The sequence below is a fragment of the Mastacembelus armatus genome, chromosome 23, assembly GCF_900324485.2.
Source record: "Mastacembelus armatus chromosome 23, fMasArm1.2, whole genome shotgun sequence".
In the NCBI taxonomy this organism is placed as follows: domain Eukaryota; kingdom Metazoa; phylum Chordata; class Actinopteri; order Synbranchiformes; family Mastacembelidae; genus Mastacembelus; species Mastacembelus armatus.
Genome location: NC_046655.1, coordinates 9595360 through 9613663, shown reverse-complemented (window position 1 = coordinate 9613663; position 18304 = coordinate 9595360). Strand labels below are relative to the sequence as shown.

Sequence of the window (18304 nt, the reverse complement as noted above, 5' to 3'; positions counted from 1 at the left end):
GATCACTTGCTGCCAGTAAGTAGGGTAAATTACTCCTCTCACTCAGTCACTGTAACCATGCAGGCTCAAAATCTTCAGAGGATCCTAGTGCATGCATGTCAGCAAAACCTTCTGGAATAAACATATCTTGTAGAAACAACAATTCTAAGCATTACCAGGAGCATGGCTGAAGGTGTAGACTTTGTCCTGAAGGTGGCACTAGTATTAAATTATGCAGTCCATACAAGGACCAATGCATTGGTTAAGCACAAAACATCCAAAGCAAATTCCATGAAAATATAAATTTTATTAAAATATCTCAGATGTATAGACAGGCCAGCATTAAGTGCCTCTCCATAATGGGGCAAAAATAAATAGCAACAGCTATCAAACCACCATACGATTAGCCCAATACTACTTTTTCAACAATACTGCAAATGAACCTAAGTTTTTACACCGAAAGTAGCGGGTAAGTATGAGCTTTCAGATGTTTCCATGTTTCAACAGAGGTAATAGTCATTGGTACTTTCATTTGCAGAGGTTGGGTTGAGTCTGTGTCATGTAATGTCTGTGCTGTTTTCAGGGGAAGAATAAAGCATCTTGATGTGGTGACTCTTGTCCCCACAGGGTGGTCTAACCCAGACCTGCCTGAAAATATGATAAAACAGCAGCAAGAAGAGCCCCCGATAGTAAAGGTTTGGCCATGAGGCACCAAACAGTCTATCTATGGCTTTGGTAGCAGATTTTAAAGTAGCAGCATGTAGCCTGTAGCCTATAGCAGCTAAAGCCTAATGTGCATAGCAACAAGTGTCACTATTACACCTTGACAACTATGCCATTTCTAATGCATTATTAAACCTTTTTGCACACACTTAGGGGACTAAGACAACACACACACACACGCGCACGCACGCACGCACGCACGCACGCACACACACACACACACACACACACACTCTTTCTATATGTCCCCTGACAACATACCGCATGAGGGTGTTATAAAAACACGTCCTGCTTGCCACCAGAAACAAAAGAGAAGGAAAGAGAGGAGGAAGGAAAAATAAAGTGAAGGAAACAGAGGATCGGTTTATGTCCGTATTTAAACGTTATACTACATTATTATGAAGCCAGCTAGCTATATATTTCTAATGGTGGTCAGGAAAATAAAGAGAGCACATACAGTAAGGCAGAAGAGAAACAAAAGACTACAAAAACAACACTTGGTAAATCATGTAAAATATTGACCCATATGTTGACCTGCTGTCTGGTCTTCACTCACCTCTTTGGAGGAAAGCACCATGCAGATCTTGGCAGCAGAATGGGGGTGAGTGGCTGTCCTGTGTGCCCATCCACTGTGCTTATGGATGGGCTTGGGAAGCGACTGATGCCCTGGGTTGCCACCCCAGCCATGCCAGTGTTGTTGGCGTTGTTGATGTTGGCATTGGAGCCTGATGAAGAGTAAGAGGAAGGGGTGAAAGTGGTTGAGTCCATGAGTTTTTCATGGGACGGGCTCTCGCCTTCGCAAGGTGAGCCCTTCTGGCTGATATGCAGGGGACGCTGGGTAGTGAACGACTGTGGGAAGGACCCGCGGCCATCACTCTGGTTGTAGTAGTTGACGTGATTGCCAAACAACCCACCAGTGCGCTGTAACGTGACAGGAGAAGAGAAGAGCACATAGGAGGAATGATGAGACGAGAATAGCGGAAAACACATGCAGTTAAAATATTTGAGTATTTTTACTACATTCAAACACTCAGAATAAGTACATTAACATTCACTGCTAGCAGCAACAAACTTTATTCAGCAATGGTGGAAATGCAAAGCACAGACCATTTGTCACAAACCAAGGAAACATATTATTTAGAATCTATCCCAAAAATAACCAGAAATATGTTTTTGATAAAATCCTTGATTTGGAAGCAGAATGTTGAGACTGAATGAATTTTGCTCTAAACTCTAAATATTACTTAATATTAGCTAAGTATCGAAAGGGTGTTCTATGTTTTTCTATTCAGTTAGTTATTTCTGCTCAAAAATATGTGAAGCCGCTTATCTCAGTTTATCCTTGTTACATACAATATGTGAATGTAACAAAATTCTGCAGCAAACAAAACTGAGCACATGAACATAGCGATGATGATGAAAGTGGAAGGCTTATATGTGACTCAACTCACCATGTTGGCAGAAGAATACAAGAAGCTGCTTGGGTGTATGTATGTCTGAGGCTTTCAGTTCCAGTGCTCAATGATCTGATGCAGTGGTATGGTGTGTTTGATATTATGATATTATTTTGTATTCATTCAAAACCAAGATGACTAATTCCAAAAAGTCTGGACAGCAGCTCCAGTGACTTTAGCAAAGCTATGGGGTGTAATATGAGGCTTTTTAAAATGTATTTTTCAAGTCCTGAGCACATGCAAGCATGTCTGTGTTATGTGCATGGAGCGGTAATAGAGCTTCTAGCTGGATGTTGATCATCTCTCGCGCTCTTTCTCTCTCTCTCTCTCTCTCTGGAGAGTGAGTGAGGGTGTGTGTATCCAACCTTTACCCTGAAGATATCGTCCTCAGATGCAGCTGACACAGGCTCCTTCATGCCTTTGTCCAGCTCCTCCTCCACAGTCAGATCTCCAGAGATGGCCCTCCGAATTTCTGGACCAATGTCATGTAATGTCCGCAGGCCCGCCTGCACACAGACCACACACCATGAAATGTTGCACTTACCATGGAAAAACACACTGACCCCAACATTCCCTTGCACATCTAATTATTTTTGGATCAAAGTCACCATTTATAAAACTGCATCCCATTTTAATGTCCTGATAACGTAATAATTGTGTGCAAATTTTTAATCAAGACTGAACAAAATGTACCTGCAGAGAGAGGGCAGTTTTGGGGGGCACCTTGGCCACCAGTCCTTGTTCTTTCCTCTTCTTAAACTTGCGGAAATATTCTTGAATGAGGAAGGTAGCGTAGAACTTCCCGACTGTCACCTCATCATCTGCCAGAAATAAAAATATGAAATTTAAGATAACAGTTGAACTTTTGGACACATTATAAAAAAAGAAATGAAATCCCAACATGCACTGTAATGAAAGTCTTTATGTTTTGATTTTTATATATGTAAAGATTTTTAATATTGTTTTATGTGTATGAAAACCAAAATCCAGAATCTGAAACGATTATATTACATACCACCAGCAGGGGGCACTACTTGATCCAACAGTTTCATGCTGGTTCTTTTCCAGATCTTCTTCACTATTGCTCTCAGTTCTTCATTGGCTTGCTCCAGATTACCTATACAGATTTGACAAATATAAAGGTTCAAAGTAGTTTTACAGTTTTACAGTGTGAAAGTGAGTCAGTATTGTATCTACTGGACAGTATATTTTTCTGTGCACATCACCAGAGTCTAAGGATTCCCAGGGTTCTATTTATATGCATCAGAAATGTTGTTACATTGTGTTGTTGGAATTAGGGCAGCACAACAACATAGCAGTGAATTGTGTCATAGCTGTGGAAATATGTAACCATGATATAGGAATATTTAGGTGGTTAAACTGGGCAGTATAAATGTATGTAAACCCAGTCAAGATGGTAATACAGTGTGTGATGATGTGCCCACTATTGTGGATGTGTGTATGTGTGTGTGCGCGTCTTGTCTCTCTAAAACTTGTTCATATGTGTGTCTCTCACCTTCTGTCTTGATCCTGAGTGCAGTTCTGACCAGAGCAAACAGTGTGGCATTGAACATCACTGTTCCATCGCTGTTCAGAGGCATGTTCATTGACACCAGGCGCTACATGAGACAGGACACAAAGACACACAATGACGGTGAATGTGCTGCCAATAGACACTGGATGCTGGCAAAACAGATACACAGTTGTTCGACACTACAAACACTAATTTTACTCTAGAGGTGTCTAAATATCTAAAATATTTTCTCTACATGTGTGATCTGTTGCCAATGTGCCATTTGAGTCATAGCGGAGGGTGTTATGAGCTGTCTAAATGTCATCACACTGATATGGCAACCAAATCTTTGTAAAAAAAATTATGCATGTCAAAGAGTAATCATAGTGTAGGCGGGCCTACAAAAAAATAAGGCAGGCTTCTTCCATGTAGTGACAGGAGCCAAGATGACAGCATTGCAGTTGTGCTTGTATAATTTTCCTCGTTTATTACCAGCCACATTACTGGCACAAAAACAGACAACAAGGAAAAAGAAGAACCTGCAGCATCTCAACTGCGCATTGCTCCTAACTATAAATGTGCCGCTCCCTCACATACAAAGTGATGATGTGGGTCTGAATTCAATCGAGGTGGGCCCAGCCTACCCAGGCCCCCTTCAAAGATTCTGCATGTTTTCTACAGCTCTTCGATAATTTTTAGTCATCTGTGGGACTGTGTGTCTGCTTACCTTGCAGGCCACCCTGTGAGGACAAAGCTTTCCAAAGCCAAGGGGAGGCTGGATCCTCCGAAGCAGAGTCACCACATCAAGATGCTTTATTCTGCCCCTGAAAACAGCACAGACATTACATGACACAGACTCAACCCAACCTCTGCAAATGAAAGTACCATTGTTTCCATGACATCCCTTGTAAACTTACTTAGCTTCTGGATCATATTCAGCCCAGATCCTCTTGAATTCGTCAAGATGATGCGGCCCCAGGATTGACCAATCACGCGTTAGATAGTCAAAATTGTCCATGATGACAGCCACGAACAGGTTGATGATCTGGAAAAATCAGAAATGATTGCAAGTTTTAAATGATCAGCAAAGACTGATTATTCACATTCTTGCTGACAGTCAGATGAGAAGATTGATGACATCCTCGTGCTGTGTAAATATTACATATATTACAATTAGGACAGCCAGGTTAATTTAGCTCAGCATAAACATTGAAAACTGGGGGACACAGGTGGCTTGGGCTTTTCCATAGGTAACAAAATCAGCATCTCCTTTCTTTTTCTGTGTCTGTACTCACCAGAAAGGCACAAAGCATGTAGAAGCTGACAAAGTAAATGATGGCAAACTGGCTGCCACAGTCCTCGTTGGATGTGCTGTTTTCATTGGTCGAGCCTTTCTCACATGGCCGATTGGGAGAGCACGCAAGCATGATCTCCTGCCATGCCTCACCTGTTGCACATCTGATAGACAGACACATGCACACAGCAACACAAATATGCACACGCATTGACGCGGATATGCATACAAAGATGTGGATAGATACATATAGAGGCACACATACATGCACAGATGTGCGCATGTGTGCATCAATACACCAGTATGGAGTTACATGTGCATTTATGCATAAACACAAACATATGGTGAAAGCAATGTGTGCATATAGGCATATAGAGATGCAAGCATATATATATGTATACACACAAACACACACAGGCAGACAAAGGGGGAAACATACAAACACAAGTGTTAGTGAACAGCAGAAAAAGTGATTAAAAAATCACTTCATATTCATATTCTGATACACTGAAGTAACAATAAAGAGCAACAATAAAGAAACTGAAAATTTAAACTTAGTGTTGACTATTTGCTGGATTTTAATATATCACGTTTGCCAAAGTGAGGAAATAAAGATTGAGTTTCTTTTAAACATAGCAAATATGGAGGATCTCAGTATGCTGTATCTCTGAAAGGAAGCCCAGTGATATGATGTAATCCATGAAGGGATCTGTCCAAGATGAATTGGCAGAAATGATCCGTGTTATGGTTTTATGTAAAGACCCTTACAAAAACAATAAGCTGGTTGCCAAATCAAGTTAAAATGTTTACTAGTGAATCCATCCTTTCAGTTTATGTGGTTGTTGTTCCCTCATGGAATTTTGCCATGGTCAGAAGCACAAAGTGGTTCCTGGGAGTGGGTCCAGAAATTTAAATGCATTATTACTATATTCCTGTGTACAGGTGTACAATTTAGATGCTGTTGAAGCTGCTAAGTAACTGGTGATTCTATGACAGATAGTTTGTGATGACATTATTGAGATAACTGGTTAATATTTTACAGGTTTTTGATGTGTTTTTGGCTCTGCATGGTGGCAGCAACATGGCCTCAGTGCAAACTGACACACCGGCTCTTGTGCAGAGTCAAGTCAGAGTCGGCTGAATTTACAATATGACATTTACAGATATCATGACTTTTAATTAACCCACTGCTGTCAGAAAATAACCGTGATAAGCTCTAACGTAAAATATACACGGCTTTTTACAGTAAATGGAAGAGAAAATTATAGATGATCAAAAAGGGAAAAAGAAAAGGTAATGTTGAGATGGCTTTACAGAAATGAATGGTGGGAAAGATGTTTATCTGAATCCATCAACAAAGGGTGAGTATTACGAGAACAGGGAGGAGGAAGATGGAGGACGAAAAGATCATAATGACTATGATGATGATGATGAAGAGCGTGGTAATGTTCCTCACCTGAAGAGCAGCAGGACAGCCTGAGGGAATGTCTGGAAATTGTTGTTCCTGTTGATCTGCGTGTGGTCCCGCAGCGCTATCTTACCAAACATCTGCACACGAGGGAAGGAAGTAGTCACAGCACACAGCATGTGATGTCAGCAGTGACAAGAGGAAGTCAATCAGAATTAGAGGTCAGCTGTCCCCAGCAAATCTAATCAAAGTGGCTCCTGCTCATCATCAGTGACACAAACTATGCAACAACTTGTAGAGGGACAGACAGAGAAGAAGCAGAGAGACAAAGACAGACAGTAACTAGATATCAACATCTAGAGGAGGAAGAAGATGTGACTGAACAGGAACACTTGATGACAAGACTCCAGGAGCACAACACATAACGAAGGCTTGCTAAAGAAGAGAGGGAGAAAGGACAAAATAAGACAGAGGGAGGGAAACAAAGGGACAAGACGACAGCTTACCTGCATGCCGATGACAGCATATATGAAGAATAGCATCACTATAAGCAGAGCTACGTAGGGCAGAGCCTGAAGAGGAGAGAGACACATCAGTGACATGTTGCCTACAGTAGCATTCTGCACCAAGGCTGGACTCCATTCACTTTCATTCAATTCTCACATTATTTCCTAACTCAATCTTCAACAGTCAGGAAATGATTATTAAAGAAATGTAGATTAATCTCACACATGCAAATTTCAGCATTTTGCTTTTTAAATAATTAGGTGCAATATGAACATTTATTCATACTATGTCAATGAAAGTGAACTGATCGGCAGCCCTGTGCGGCACAACACCAAAAACAACCCAGGACAAATCATCTGACTTTGGAGTGAAAAATCTCAGTAGAATACAAACTGCTCTCTGACTTTAACCAGGAGACCAGTCCCAACATATTATAGATGAAATAGGAAGAACAGGTATGTATGTATGGGTTCTGTGGTTCAACTGTGTGGAACTGAGCCCCTGGCTAACCACACTCCTGTGCCTGGGAGAGAAGGGCCAAATCATCACAAATAGCTGAAAAGGCAAAAGTGGATTATATGTGAATTGTAGATTCACATCAAGTGCTGATTTGAAACCTCACATCATGAGTCTGTGCTTTGCTGTATCGTAAATGTTTTAGAATCTTAATCACTGCATTGCAACATGAAGTGGCCCATCTCAACTAACACAAGAGAGAGAACAGATTATTTTCATTTCCCCACAACTCTATCAAATGATTTCTTTTTTTTTTTTTTTTTTTGGTGGAGTGCTTCATTAATAGGATCTACTTCTTAATCTGCCTACAGGGAATGGTGAGTTCTCAGGGGTTAGTGGTAGGGTGTCTGAGAGTAGAAGTGTAGAAGAGGAAGAAATGGAGAAAGAAGAGAAGTCGAGAGGAGGAGAGGGAATAAAAAAAGATTGCTGTTTAAGGTATTTGAGTTCCTGCCTGTTCCAGACTTCATGTCTCTACTTCCCATCCTTGCACCTGCAGTGAGACTCCTAAGCTTCCTCTCCGTTACCTCACTTCTTCCCTCTTTCTTTCCCTTCACTCCCCATCAAATTATAGGTAAACAGACTAAACAGTCATATTTCCCATTGGCCTGACTTCCTGCAAATATAACATGAGGAGACAAGGAGGGAGGAAACAAGGAAAGGAAAGGTGGCTTGTGAGACTCCACAAGACTGGATTTACACAAGGTTATTTTTTTAGCCCCATGTGACCCAAATCTGAAATTACAAAATAGTTTATATTTATAAACATGAAATTAGAATATTCTGGATCAATCGAGCAGATAATTACTTCGTTGAAGACATTAAATCTTAAAAACTGCAATTGTCAAACACACTATTTGGATCATAAAACTAGGACATGCTCTGATCTGGGTCACACTGGGGTTAAAGCTCCACCTTCTGTCTGCCATTTCTGTCCTGTGTAAACCCAACCCCCTGTTTTCTAGCATGTTGTGTCCGTTTCTCCCCTCACTTGGAAGGATTTGATGAAGGTCCACAGCAGGGTCCGAATCCCTTCCCCGCGAGACAGCAGCTTCACCAGCCTCATCACGCGGAACAGCCTGAAGAAGGTGATGGAGATCCTGGCGTTCTCTTCAGAGTTCTGCAGTCCCTTTTGGTGGGGTTTGGTGTTTTTTTTTTTTTTTTTTGGAAAAAAAAAACACAGGACGCATGGGGACACGTGCAGATAGGAAAGGTAGGGGAACACAAGCACACACATACACCCACAAACACACGTACAGGTAAAGATGTGCATATATACACACAGACATATCCAGAAAAGCAGACACACAAGTAACATTTATATATACATATTCCCACCCACAGACACATGTGGTTGTAAATATGCATATCACACATGCACGCACACGCACACGCACACACACACACACACACACACACACACACACACACTTAGTTAATATATGAAAATCTGCGTCCTACAAAATCCCATCAAAATCAACTGACAAAAGAGATCTGGGAGAGAATCGGGCAATCATGCTTATTTTTGTGGCTTCGTGGAAAAATCACTTGGCAACAAGTAGATCAACAAACCATCCATCAGCTTCCTAAACACACACCTGCTCAAGCTTGTTTCTCTTTATAAACTGGGTGCATCAAACATGCACAAGTCAAAGTTACTTTACAAACTGTCTTTAAAAGGCTGAAACTGACACATCAGAACCAAAAACAGATCCTATATACTGATTATTCTATTCTGGATTATTGGTACCTAAAATCTCACAGATAGGAACTAAAATTCTTACAGATGCAAATCGGCCAGAGGTCGATGAAGGTAAGCTCTGTCATAAATCCCAGATAACAATTCACAGTACAAAAATCCTAGCCTGCAGGCAGCTCCCTGTTTCAATAAATCATGCAGGCAGGCTAATTGTTTGTCTGTCACAGAGAAACTGGCCACCTGGAGGAACAATCCAAAGATGACACTGAGCTGTGTAAAGATATTACTTCCAAATGCAGCCACTGCCAGGAAGAACATTTTACATGGGTAGGAGATCACTTCATTCCCACTTTCTGTTTAATATGAACGTATAGAAACTGTTTTCACCCCAGCAATATTTTTTTTATTTGCTGAGCACCTTGTTATAAACATTTTGCCTCTCAATGCATTTTAAAAAATCCATTATTTTGACTGTTTTTGACAAAGTTATGAAGTACTTGCTTGAGAGGCAGTGTAGCTTTCTGTCTATTGTGCCAGCAGTCATCCACAGGAAATAACTTCATGATGAAATATTCAGCCATCTCGCTGAGTGCTGTTCTAATTCAGACTTATTTATTTATGTTGGTGCTGCTCTTTCCTCCAGGACAAAAAGGTGGAAAAACAAAGGCAACATCAGGATTTGTGTAAAGCATGATGCAGTTAATGCAGCAGCGGAGGATCCAATATATTACTCAGACAGGATGAATCACGTGAATCCAAAGATACCAGTTCAAACAAGCAACAAATTGGCAACCAAGACAGGAGTGATCATCTAAAATACAAAAATGACTATAAAATACCCCAAAATCAGTAACAGCTAACTACCGGTGCATACTTCTACACAAATACATCACCATGCATAGAATAAACCTGACCACATACATGTTAATACGTTTCTGACTTAGTCATGTGACCAGAACTACGCTAGACTATACCTGTCTACTCTAATAATTACCTGAATCTGGGTTTGCCGTTTGTGTTTTTCCAAAAAGCCATCCACCCGGTATGCTAATCCCACAGTGAACACATACTGTGCTCCTGAAAAGAACTTGTCATTCTCCACACATCTTACTGCAGTTTGGGATAGCAGACATCATATGTTACTTTTCAACAGAAAATTGATGTGGCTTCTAAAATATTCAAAATATTCAATAGATATCACTAAATTTATTATCCTACAATTCTGGGATAACATTGAGACTGTTGGCTATTTTCTAAAGCTGTAATGTTGACAAGTAACTCAAGACACAAGTTGTCCCAAACTCCACTGACAGATATGCTGAAAATGACACAGCCTTCTGAGGAGTGTAAATCAAAACTCTGCACCACATGTAATACCACAACTGGACCACAGTGGGAACCATTGCACCATTAAGAGAGTTGGGGCAGTGAGTGGAAGAGGGACAGTGACAGCAAGTGTGACAGAAAGAGAGACAGAGCAACAAAAAGACTGAAGATGAAGAATAGTTGGAATAATTCATCCAAACAAACAGAATGATTCATAGACAGATTCGTACACAGACAGATGGGTAGATAGAAAGAGAGATAGATAGATAGATGGCAGGCCAGTGGAGGAAAGTGGAGATATGAGTGTGATAGCATGACCATGATGGCTTGAACCACGGATGAAGCACCTAAGACGCTGCACCCATTAGGGTAAAGGAGCGGGTTGCAAGCCATGGGAGAGGTGGGGGCAGCAGGCACCATGGCAACAACAATAACCACTCCACTAACACGAGGCCTCCACAACACATTGTCCTTCACCAGACACACATATACAGTATATACATCAACGTTTAAGAGTACAGACAGCTACACCAATATAATTCCAGACATGCAACCAACGATGACAGCAGGAGTGAGAGTGGAGCGATGACAGGATGAATGAGAAGCCAAAAGTTTTGGATCATACCATGGATGGTGTAGCAGAAGGAGGGATGTAAGGATGGAGGGATGGAGGGATGGTGGAGGAGGCAGGGAGGCGGACGAGTTTACCGTCGGAGCGTACCATTGGCCTTACCACAGGGGGGTGAGAGGAGGAAGAGGAGGAGGAGGAGGACGAAGAGGAGGACGAGGACGAGGAGGAGTCAGCTGGCTTTAAGGAAAGGCAACAAAGATCAGCAACAGAGCAGCGCCTTAGTGTGATTGTGTGTGTCAATGTGCATGTATGTGTGTTCATGTTTTATTGTTTTCTAGTGGAAAGTATTGAAAATTGGGGATTTTCAAACTACCAAGCTGGTGAAGGATTGGTGTCTGGTCATTTTATCTGAGCAAGGAGGGAGAATTCTGCAAGATATTACAGAACTCCACATAGAGACTGACTAAATCAGGTTAAATCACTTCTTATTAAAATACTAGAAGACTGAAATATGTAAGAGTATTCTGCCCCATGTCTCGATGCCCAAAATAATAATGCATGGTGTTCTGGAGCAGCAACAAAAGAAACAGCTGACTGTGTATGTGTCTATGTGCAACATATATACTGTATATAGTGTGTGTGTCATGTGAGCCCATGGACTTATATGTGTAATGGGGGTAGAGGGGCGTCTCTGCAGCTATCTGGTTTTCTTTCTGACAGCTGAGGTACAGTGGTTAAAGCTTTGGCGTAACTAAAGCTACAAAATGCATCTTGGCATTGAAGGACAATGCCTGCTTTGACGAGGGGGATTTTAGATGCTTTTGCAAATCGAAGCCCACAAATATTTAAATAACACTGTGAAGCACAAAGATAAAATGGGGAGACACCCACTGGTCATCCCTGGTATAGCAACATTTTAGTCTCCTGCGAGTGATAGATTAACTAGTATTTCAATCTATGACTCAGGAGCTGTTCACTTTGCTTCAGTATTGGCCCTGTTAAAATTCCTTACTACAAAATAAATGCATCATTACAGCAAGTAAGATTATAAGATTAGAATAGAGAGAAAGTATCCAGGAAATTTACAAATCAACAAAACAGGTTCAAGAAAGGAAAACAAATGGGAGAAGGTGAGAGTGTATCAGTGAATAAAGTGAGAGAGGAAAAGAAGGACGGAAAGAATGAGGCATTTAAAGGAATCCTAACAGGGCCACACACACACAGTAATGATGAACACAGAGTAACGTCACTATATTGTCTATTTACTATTATCTAGTATTACCAGTACAAGTGTATTACAAGAACTTAATTAATACAACTTTTATAACTGCCCAGAAACCAGGCCATTAATAATGAGTTCAGGATTTTAGGGAGGGAGGGATGCCTGAGAAAAAGCGACTGCGTGTGTGTGTGAGTTTATGTGTACGTACTGTACATGTCAGCTGAAGAAGTGATGTGCATTATGGTGAGAGAGGAAGAAATATTGGAAGGAAGGACAACTGCGTGAAGGAAGGACAGAAGGGAAGGAGGAAAGGAAGATAAAGGGAAGACAAGGAGTTGAGTTGGAAAGAGATGCAGGAAGGTAGGATGCAGGTGAAGGAAGGCAAACACTAAGGGTATGCTAAGTTCAAAGTGTAACAGGGGAGAATGTGTGTCCTTCTGTGTGTATATGTGAACATGTATGTGTATGTGAGAATCACATCAATGGGAGGTGGATCAATTTAAGCACAATATAATTCTGGATTTGCTTCATTTTCACCGAGTGAAATCAAAGCCGTGAACCAGAATCGAATTTATCTCAAATTATTCCTCATTATTATAGATCTCATTATGAATTAAATCAAATCACTCAGACTAAAGTGGAAGAACTGTATGTGGACTATCTTAAAAAATACAAACAATGAAAAGCAAATGAGTCAATTTGTAAATATGTATACGCAGTACTAATTTCAGAATGAACTACAATGCAGATGTAAATTACAAGAGTTGCAGCTCAACGTTTTGAGCTTATTTGAGCTGTTCTCTCACGCTGCATGTCATTTTTTCAAGCAAAAAATTTCATCGGTTCAGTCACTTCAATAGGTAATATGGGTTTCTTGAGAACAGTTTAGATACACTTCTCTGTTTCTGATTTATACCTATACAGACATATATATTGTTTTGCATTATTACAACAAGAATTAATTTCATTTACTGTGTAATGTGTTGTGATTAAAGAATCTGAATCCTTAAATATTTAAAGCTATTAGATAGACAGTAGGTTTACCTCCTAGGGAATATTAAAAAGTATATGAAACCCATGTTACCTAGCTTGCATTTCAGGTGAGCAAGCAGCACCGCAAACCCATGAGAAAGAAGACAGAGAAAGAGATAAACATCCATAAAAGAGGAGGTCAAAAAAAAAAAAAAGCTCAGAAAGAGGAGGAGAGGGATGGAGAGGAGAAAAGGAGGCATTCCAAAGATAGAGAAAGAAAAAGAGAAATCGATGCAGTCCATACCAGCATCATCTGCAAGACACCGCTCAGAGCAAACCACTACCAGTCTCTGCACACTACTTCTACTCAAACCAAAACCAAAAACGGAAAATGTTTAAGAAGCACCCGCAGGTAGCTGGGGAGAATTAGAGACCCCAGGATTAAGGAAGTACAATAATCTGTTTTGATAACTAAAAAAAAAAAAATGCTGCTAATCTAAGTCAACAGACACCTGATAAAGCAGTGCAGGGTGCACTGAAACAAGATGTTTGGCCATTTAATATTTACTAAAGACGTGAGAACATTTTAAAAGCCTGGCCTGTTACTGCACTTCACTGTGCACTTAGGAATGCAATGAAAGAAAGGTAGTTGTTGGCAAGCTGCTGCTATTTGTTCCTAATTGCATTGCTCAGTATGTTAAAAAGCATTCACTTGCACTTTAGTGCCTGATGAAATGAAGTGGCAGGCAAAGTTTTTAAATGTTTAAGTGACAGGGTCCCAGTTTAAAAACAGTCAAGAGCTGTCACTGGATTGAGGTGCGGAGGGTTTCTTAAAAAAAAAAAAAGGAAAAGGTAGCTTGGTCATCTCATATCCCAGATCATTAAAAACCACCAGCAGAGAAGAAGAAAAAAACCAAAGACTTGGGGCATGCCTTTAGGTTAGAGGTGAGAAAGTAAATTAATCTATCATTCAAGAACTGCAAACCAATCAACCAAATGAATCAAACCAAATCAAAGTCAAACTCCAAACTGAAGTGTTAAGTGCAACATAAGTGACTTGTATAGATGACAAAGATGTATATCTCTAGCCCAGTATAAAGTATAAAGGTGGCTAATCAATCAGCTAATCAATATTACATGTCAAACTGATGTTTTTTATTACATGACTATGTATATAGATTCATTTTTATCTTATGATCAAATAAATCTATTAATGCAACAACAGGATATATACATTTATGTCACTTCTGTGATTCCCCTGACATCAAATTCTTGTAGTAACAAGGCAGGTAAACAGAATAAGACATATATCAAAGTTTGGTTTAGAGAGTTGTTCATGTTTTGTCAGTGTCTCATGGGAAGAAATGCATTTCCTCTCTAAAGGCATGGAAGCAAGTCCCAAGCTCCTAAACCCCTGGGAGACACTAACCTTGTTTGTATGCCTGACTAGTGCTGTTCAAGGTGAAACACTGCAGGGGGAAACATACCCATGTACCCATCTACATGTTCTTTCCTCAAGCAGGCAAGCAGGTGAGGGTGTGAGAACATACAGCTACATATACACTTTAAGTGCATCCTCATATACAGTAATCATCTGCTTCTAGTTTGACCATAACATATGTGGCATCACTTAGCATAAAGACTGGAAGCATAAACAGCTAGTCTAGCTCTGTCCATACAGTCAACACCAAAATGCCACATTTAGAAGAAACCAAGAAAAGCTAACACGTGTAGCACTATAAACTGACAGAGTCAGAACTGTCTCCATGTATACTGGACTGAGTTACTATCATTTTTGTGATACCCAACTCTTTGGCCAGTCTGATTATTGTACAAAATTATTTTCTTCTAAAGCTAAAATAGAGTTTTATACAGACCCCAATTTGCATGTTTCTCAGACTATTCTCCTGCCAAAGAGCATGTTTAATATCACATGAATCAGACATCAATTATCCCTGAAGTGTAAAAACGATAGACACTCAACATTTGACTTGTGTTTGGGATATTCATTTTTATTCAGCCTCACTGTTGACCATAGGGCTTCCATGTCGATAATAAATGAATTCATACATACATTTACATAAATTTCACGGATCCTGAGTAAATCCATTTATGGATCAAATTGTTCCCCATGCCTGCACATTGCTATTGTTGAGAAAAAATTAAAAAAAATGCAACTGCAACTTGTATTTTTCTCATTTAAATTTAAAGTTTCCTTGGTGATTCATGAATTGAGAGTTTCATGACCCTTGGGTCAAAACGCCATTATTCAGAAATGAGAATCTGCATTCTTTCCTTCTTTCAAGAAAATGTTACTTTTGCATAACTATGGATCTTTTCTGTATTTTTAGTACTGGGCCTTGATATACCACCTTTCTATCTGTCATACTATACAGTGTCCATCATGCCAGGGGAATGAACACTATCCCCTGCTGCAGTGATAAAAGATCAAATAAACCCAAGGTGAAACAACCAAGTCCTGAGCCAGTGCAATAGGTTCTATTGGCAAATGCAATAGTTTCTGATGCTATTGATGCTCAGCAGGCCGAGGGTTAAATACCTATCTGAAGCATTTTCAAACGTTAGAAAATTCATGCAAAGTAAAGGTGAATAAAAAAGACAGCTTGGTTTGCAGAATTATTACACTGCTGATTATAAAGTGAGTGATAAGATATAAGCATGTGACACGGAGATTATTTAAGAACAAGTTGGGACACAAGTTCTTTTACTGTCATTTTTGTCATAATTAATATATTATGATGGAAAAACAATAAATGACCATGTCAAAAGGTATTCAGGTGTCGAAGGGGAAAATAAAACTCTAAAAATGAAGGTTTCATTTGTTTTTATATTTACAGAAACCCTCCTGAGGCAACTGTGATCGGTTTGGATCACACTACATCTGGCTGTTTTCACTGCCAGACTTCTTCAGCCATCTCTTAAGTTCAAATGTTGTGCAGCCGAAGTTTCCTAATCATTTGAAAGCATGCGAGATGGGTATCGGTGCTCGGCCTGTTTGTGTGTGTGGGAATAGCAGAGCAGGCAGGCAGGAAGGGAGGGAGGGAGTTGGACTACTTACGTTAACCTCAGTGATCGCTATGTCAACAATGCTACCCACAACTATCAAGGCATCAAATGTGTTCCATGCATCAACAAAATAATGCTGCATAGGGGTGGAAAGAACAGAAAAACAAAAGAAGAAAAGGACAGAACATAAGATGTTTAAAAAATGGAAAAACAGAAATTATAGGAGAGAGGAGAAAAATAAGATAAAAAACATTATATACATGAGCATTGGAGTTTTTAGTAGGAGAGAGGGAAAGAATCAACAAAATTAAATGGCACAAAAAAAGGACAAGTCTAAAATAGATGGACAGCAGAGGAAGAGCAGCGGCGATCGGCCATGCTTATCCATGTGAGGAAAATGTCAACAACAATAACAGTACATAACAGAAACCAAACAAACAAAACAAAAAAAAAAACGCCCCTGTTACTGCAGTTAAAAAAAGCTTATAAGACTTTTTTGTGATTGGTCAGTGTGTTAGTTCAGTTAGTTAGGGAATCAAACCTGAGGACATGTCACAGTCTCACAAAAAGTGAAAAAAAAAAAAAAAAATCAAGAACCCAACAATATTTTACATACTGTAAGGAATAAGAAAGGAGGATGAAACCTCTTTGTGCTCAAAGTTAAACCCTGTCTGTTTTCTCCTTGCTCAGGAACACTGATGGTTGGGGGTCCCCTGAATGGCAGCGGCAGTCTTGGTTTTAAGGATGGAGGGAAAGGAGGAGGTAGGAGAGGAAGAGGCGGCAGACAGAGAGATAAAGAGAAAAGACAGCACAACACAGAATAGCCACAAAGGAAAGGAAGGTGTAAAGAAGTGAAAGATTCAGAAAAAGCAGAGAGAGGGAAAGACAAGGAGTGCCAGAATGGGCATCATACTTACGTTGATCTCACTGAGAATGACGTCTATAATGCTGCCAATTACGATGAGGAAATCAAACACATTCCAAGGATCACTAAAGTACCCCTACACAGGATAAAGTGAGCAAGAGGAGGAGGAGGGGGGTAAGAAAGGTAGGTTAGAAGGAAAACAACATCTGCTGCCACTTTGCAGCCCTATTAAAGTGGTATGAGGTTGTACAGTACAAGTGGATTTTAATTTTAATTCTAATAAAGAGAATTAACTTGTTTCCGTCGCAGTATCTGTTCATCACGTGCAGCTGAGTTTCCTGCATTGTTAAGGATGGCGTGTTAGATAGCACTTCCATCTGCATCTTGGAGTGATTCTGCAACACTGTGGCAGTGACTACACTGAAAGGCCACTATGTTTACTTAACTTACTGTGAAGAACTCATCAGCAGCAGTGGTACAAAACCAGTATCATTTAGGCTGGCAAAATCCAAAGATCATCTGAACTGTAAAGCGACAGAGTTGTGTCTTGGAAAATACAGACACAGCTTCAGGACATTTGAGTGAATTTGTAGTGACATCCAAAATATGATAAAGAATTTTTAACTCTGAAAAAATTCGAAGCCTCCACTTTAATTTTCAGGTCATAGGTTACATACTCTGTGCTATATACTGTAGTAAATGAATAGCTCCATATGTGGTATGCAGCCTCTGGCTTTAGTTAAACATTAGTAAAGCAGAGGACAGCATTAGTATCCAAATGCTGGGGTATAGATTGATTAAAATGGAAAAACTAAATATACTGTCGATTACACGACGTTCAGTACAGTGAGTTGTTACGTCATTTGGGGATTTATAAGAAAAAAAAGAAAAAGACTGAGCACAAAATAACCAGGGATTCAGGAAAGAAATAACTCAACACAGTAAAAACATTAAGAAATCCTTGTGGTAACTGATGCTACTCCACGGCAGAGACTCAGATGGTGAAACCTGTTAAAAGGTTAAAGGCGTTAGCAGAAATCGTTTCCGTAGATCAAAAGCTGTTGATAGCTGGAATACCTGAGAAGTAAAAGTGGTGGTGAGCTGGTCCTTTAGGGTGACAGCTGCTTAAGGCAAAAGTTGATTGAAAACAAACTACACAAAACAAGGTACATTCTGGGGACAACTCAGTAAACTGTTTTGGAAATAATAAGCCAATTTCATTAGTGTTGTC

The 18304-nt window shown here is 40.0% G+C and overlaps 1 protein-coding gene across 3 annotated transcripts in view; it reads right to left on the bottom strand.

Moving 5' to 3' along the window:
• The window catches only part of cacna1c (calcium channel, voltage-dependent, L type, alpha 1C subunit), a 149703-nt gene that overhangs the window by 14069 nt on the left and 117330 nt on the right, over positions 1-18304 (bottom strand). Inside the window, exons 32-43 of one of the 3 annotated variants that reach the window (XM_026326405.1) lie at positions 16261-16344; positions 8383-8511; positions 6878-6943; positions 6420-6511; positions 4965-5127; positions 4587-4714; positions 4397-4493; positions 3673-3775; positions 3172-3273; positions 2850-2977; positions 2528-2662; positions 1259-1623 (exon numbers count right to left, since the gene is read on the bottom strand). In XM_026326405.1, coding sequence (XP_026182190.1) covers positions 1259-1623; positions 2528-2662; positions 2850-2977; positions 3172-3273; positions 3673-3775; positions 4397-4493; positions 4587-4714; positions 4965-5127; positions 6420-6511; positions 6878-6943; positions 8383-8511; positions 16261-16344 — 1592 coding nt within the window. Of the gene's footprint in view, positions 1-1258; positions 1624-2521; positions 2663-2849; positions 2978-3171; positions 3274-3672; positions 3776-4396; positions 4494-4586; positions 4715-4964; positions 5128-6419; positions 6512-6877; positions 6944-8382; positions 8521-16260; positions 16345-17125; positions 17210-18304 lie in introns of all 3 variants that reach the window. The other 2 variants (XM_026326403.1, XM_026326404.1) reach the window with 2 other exon arrangements.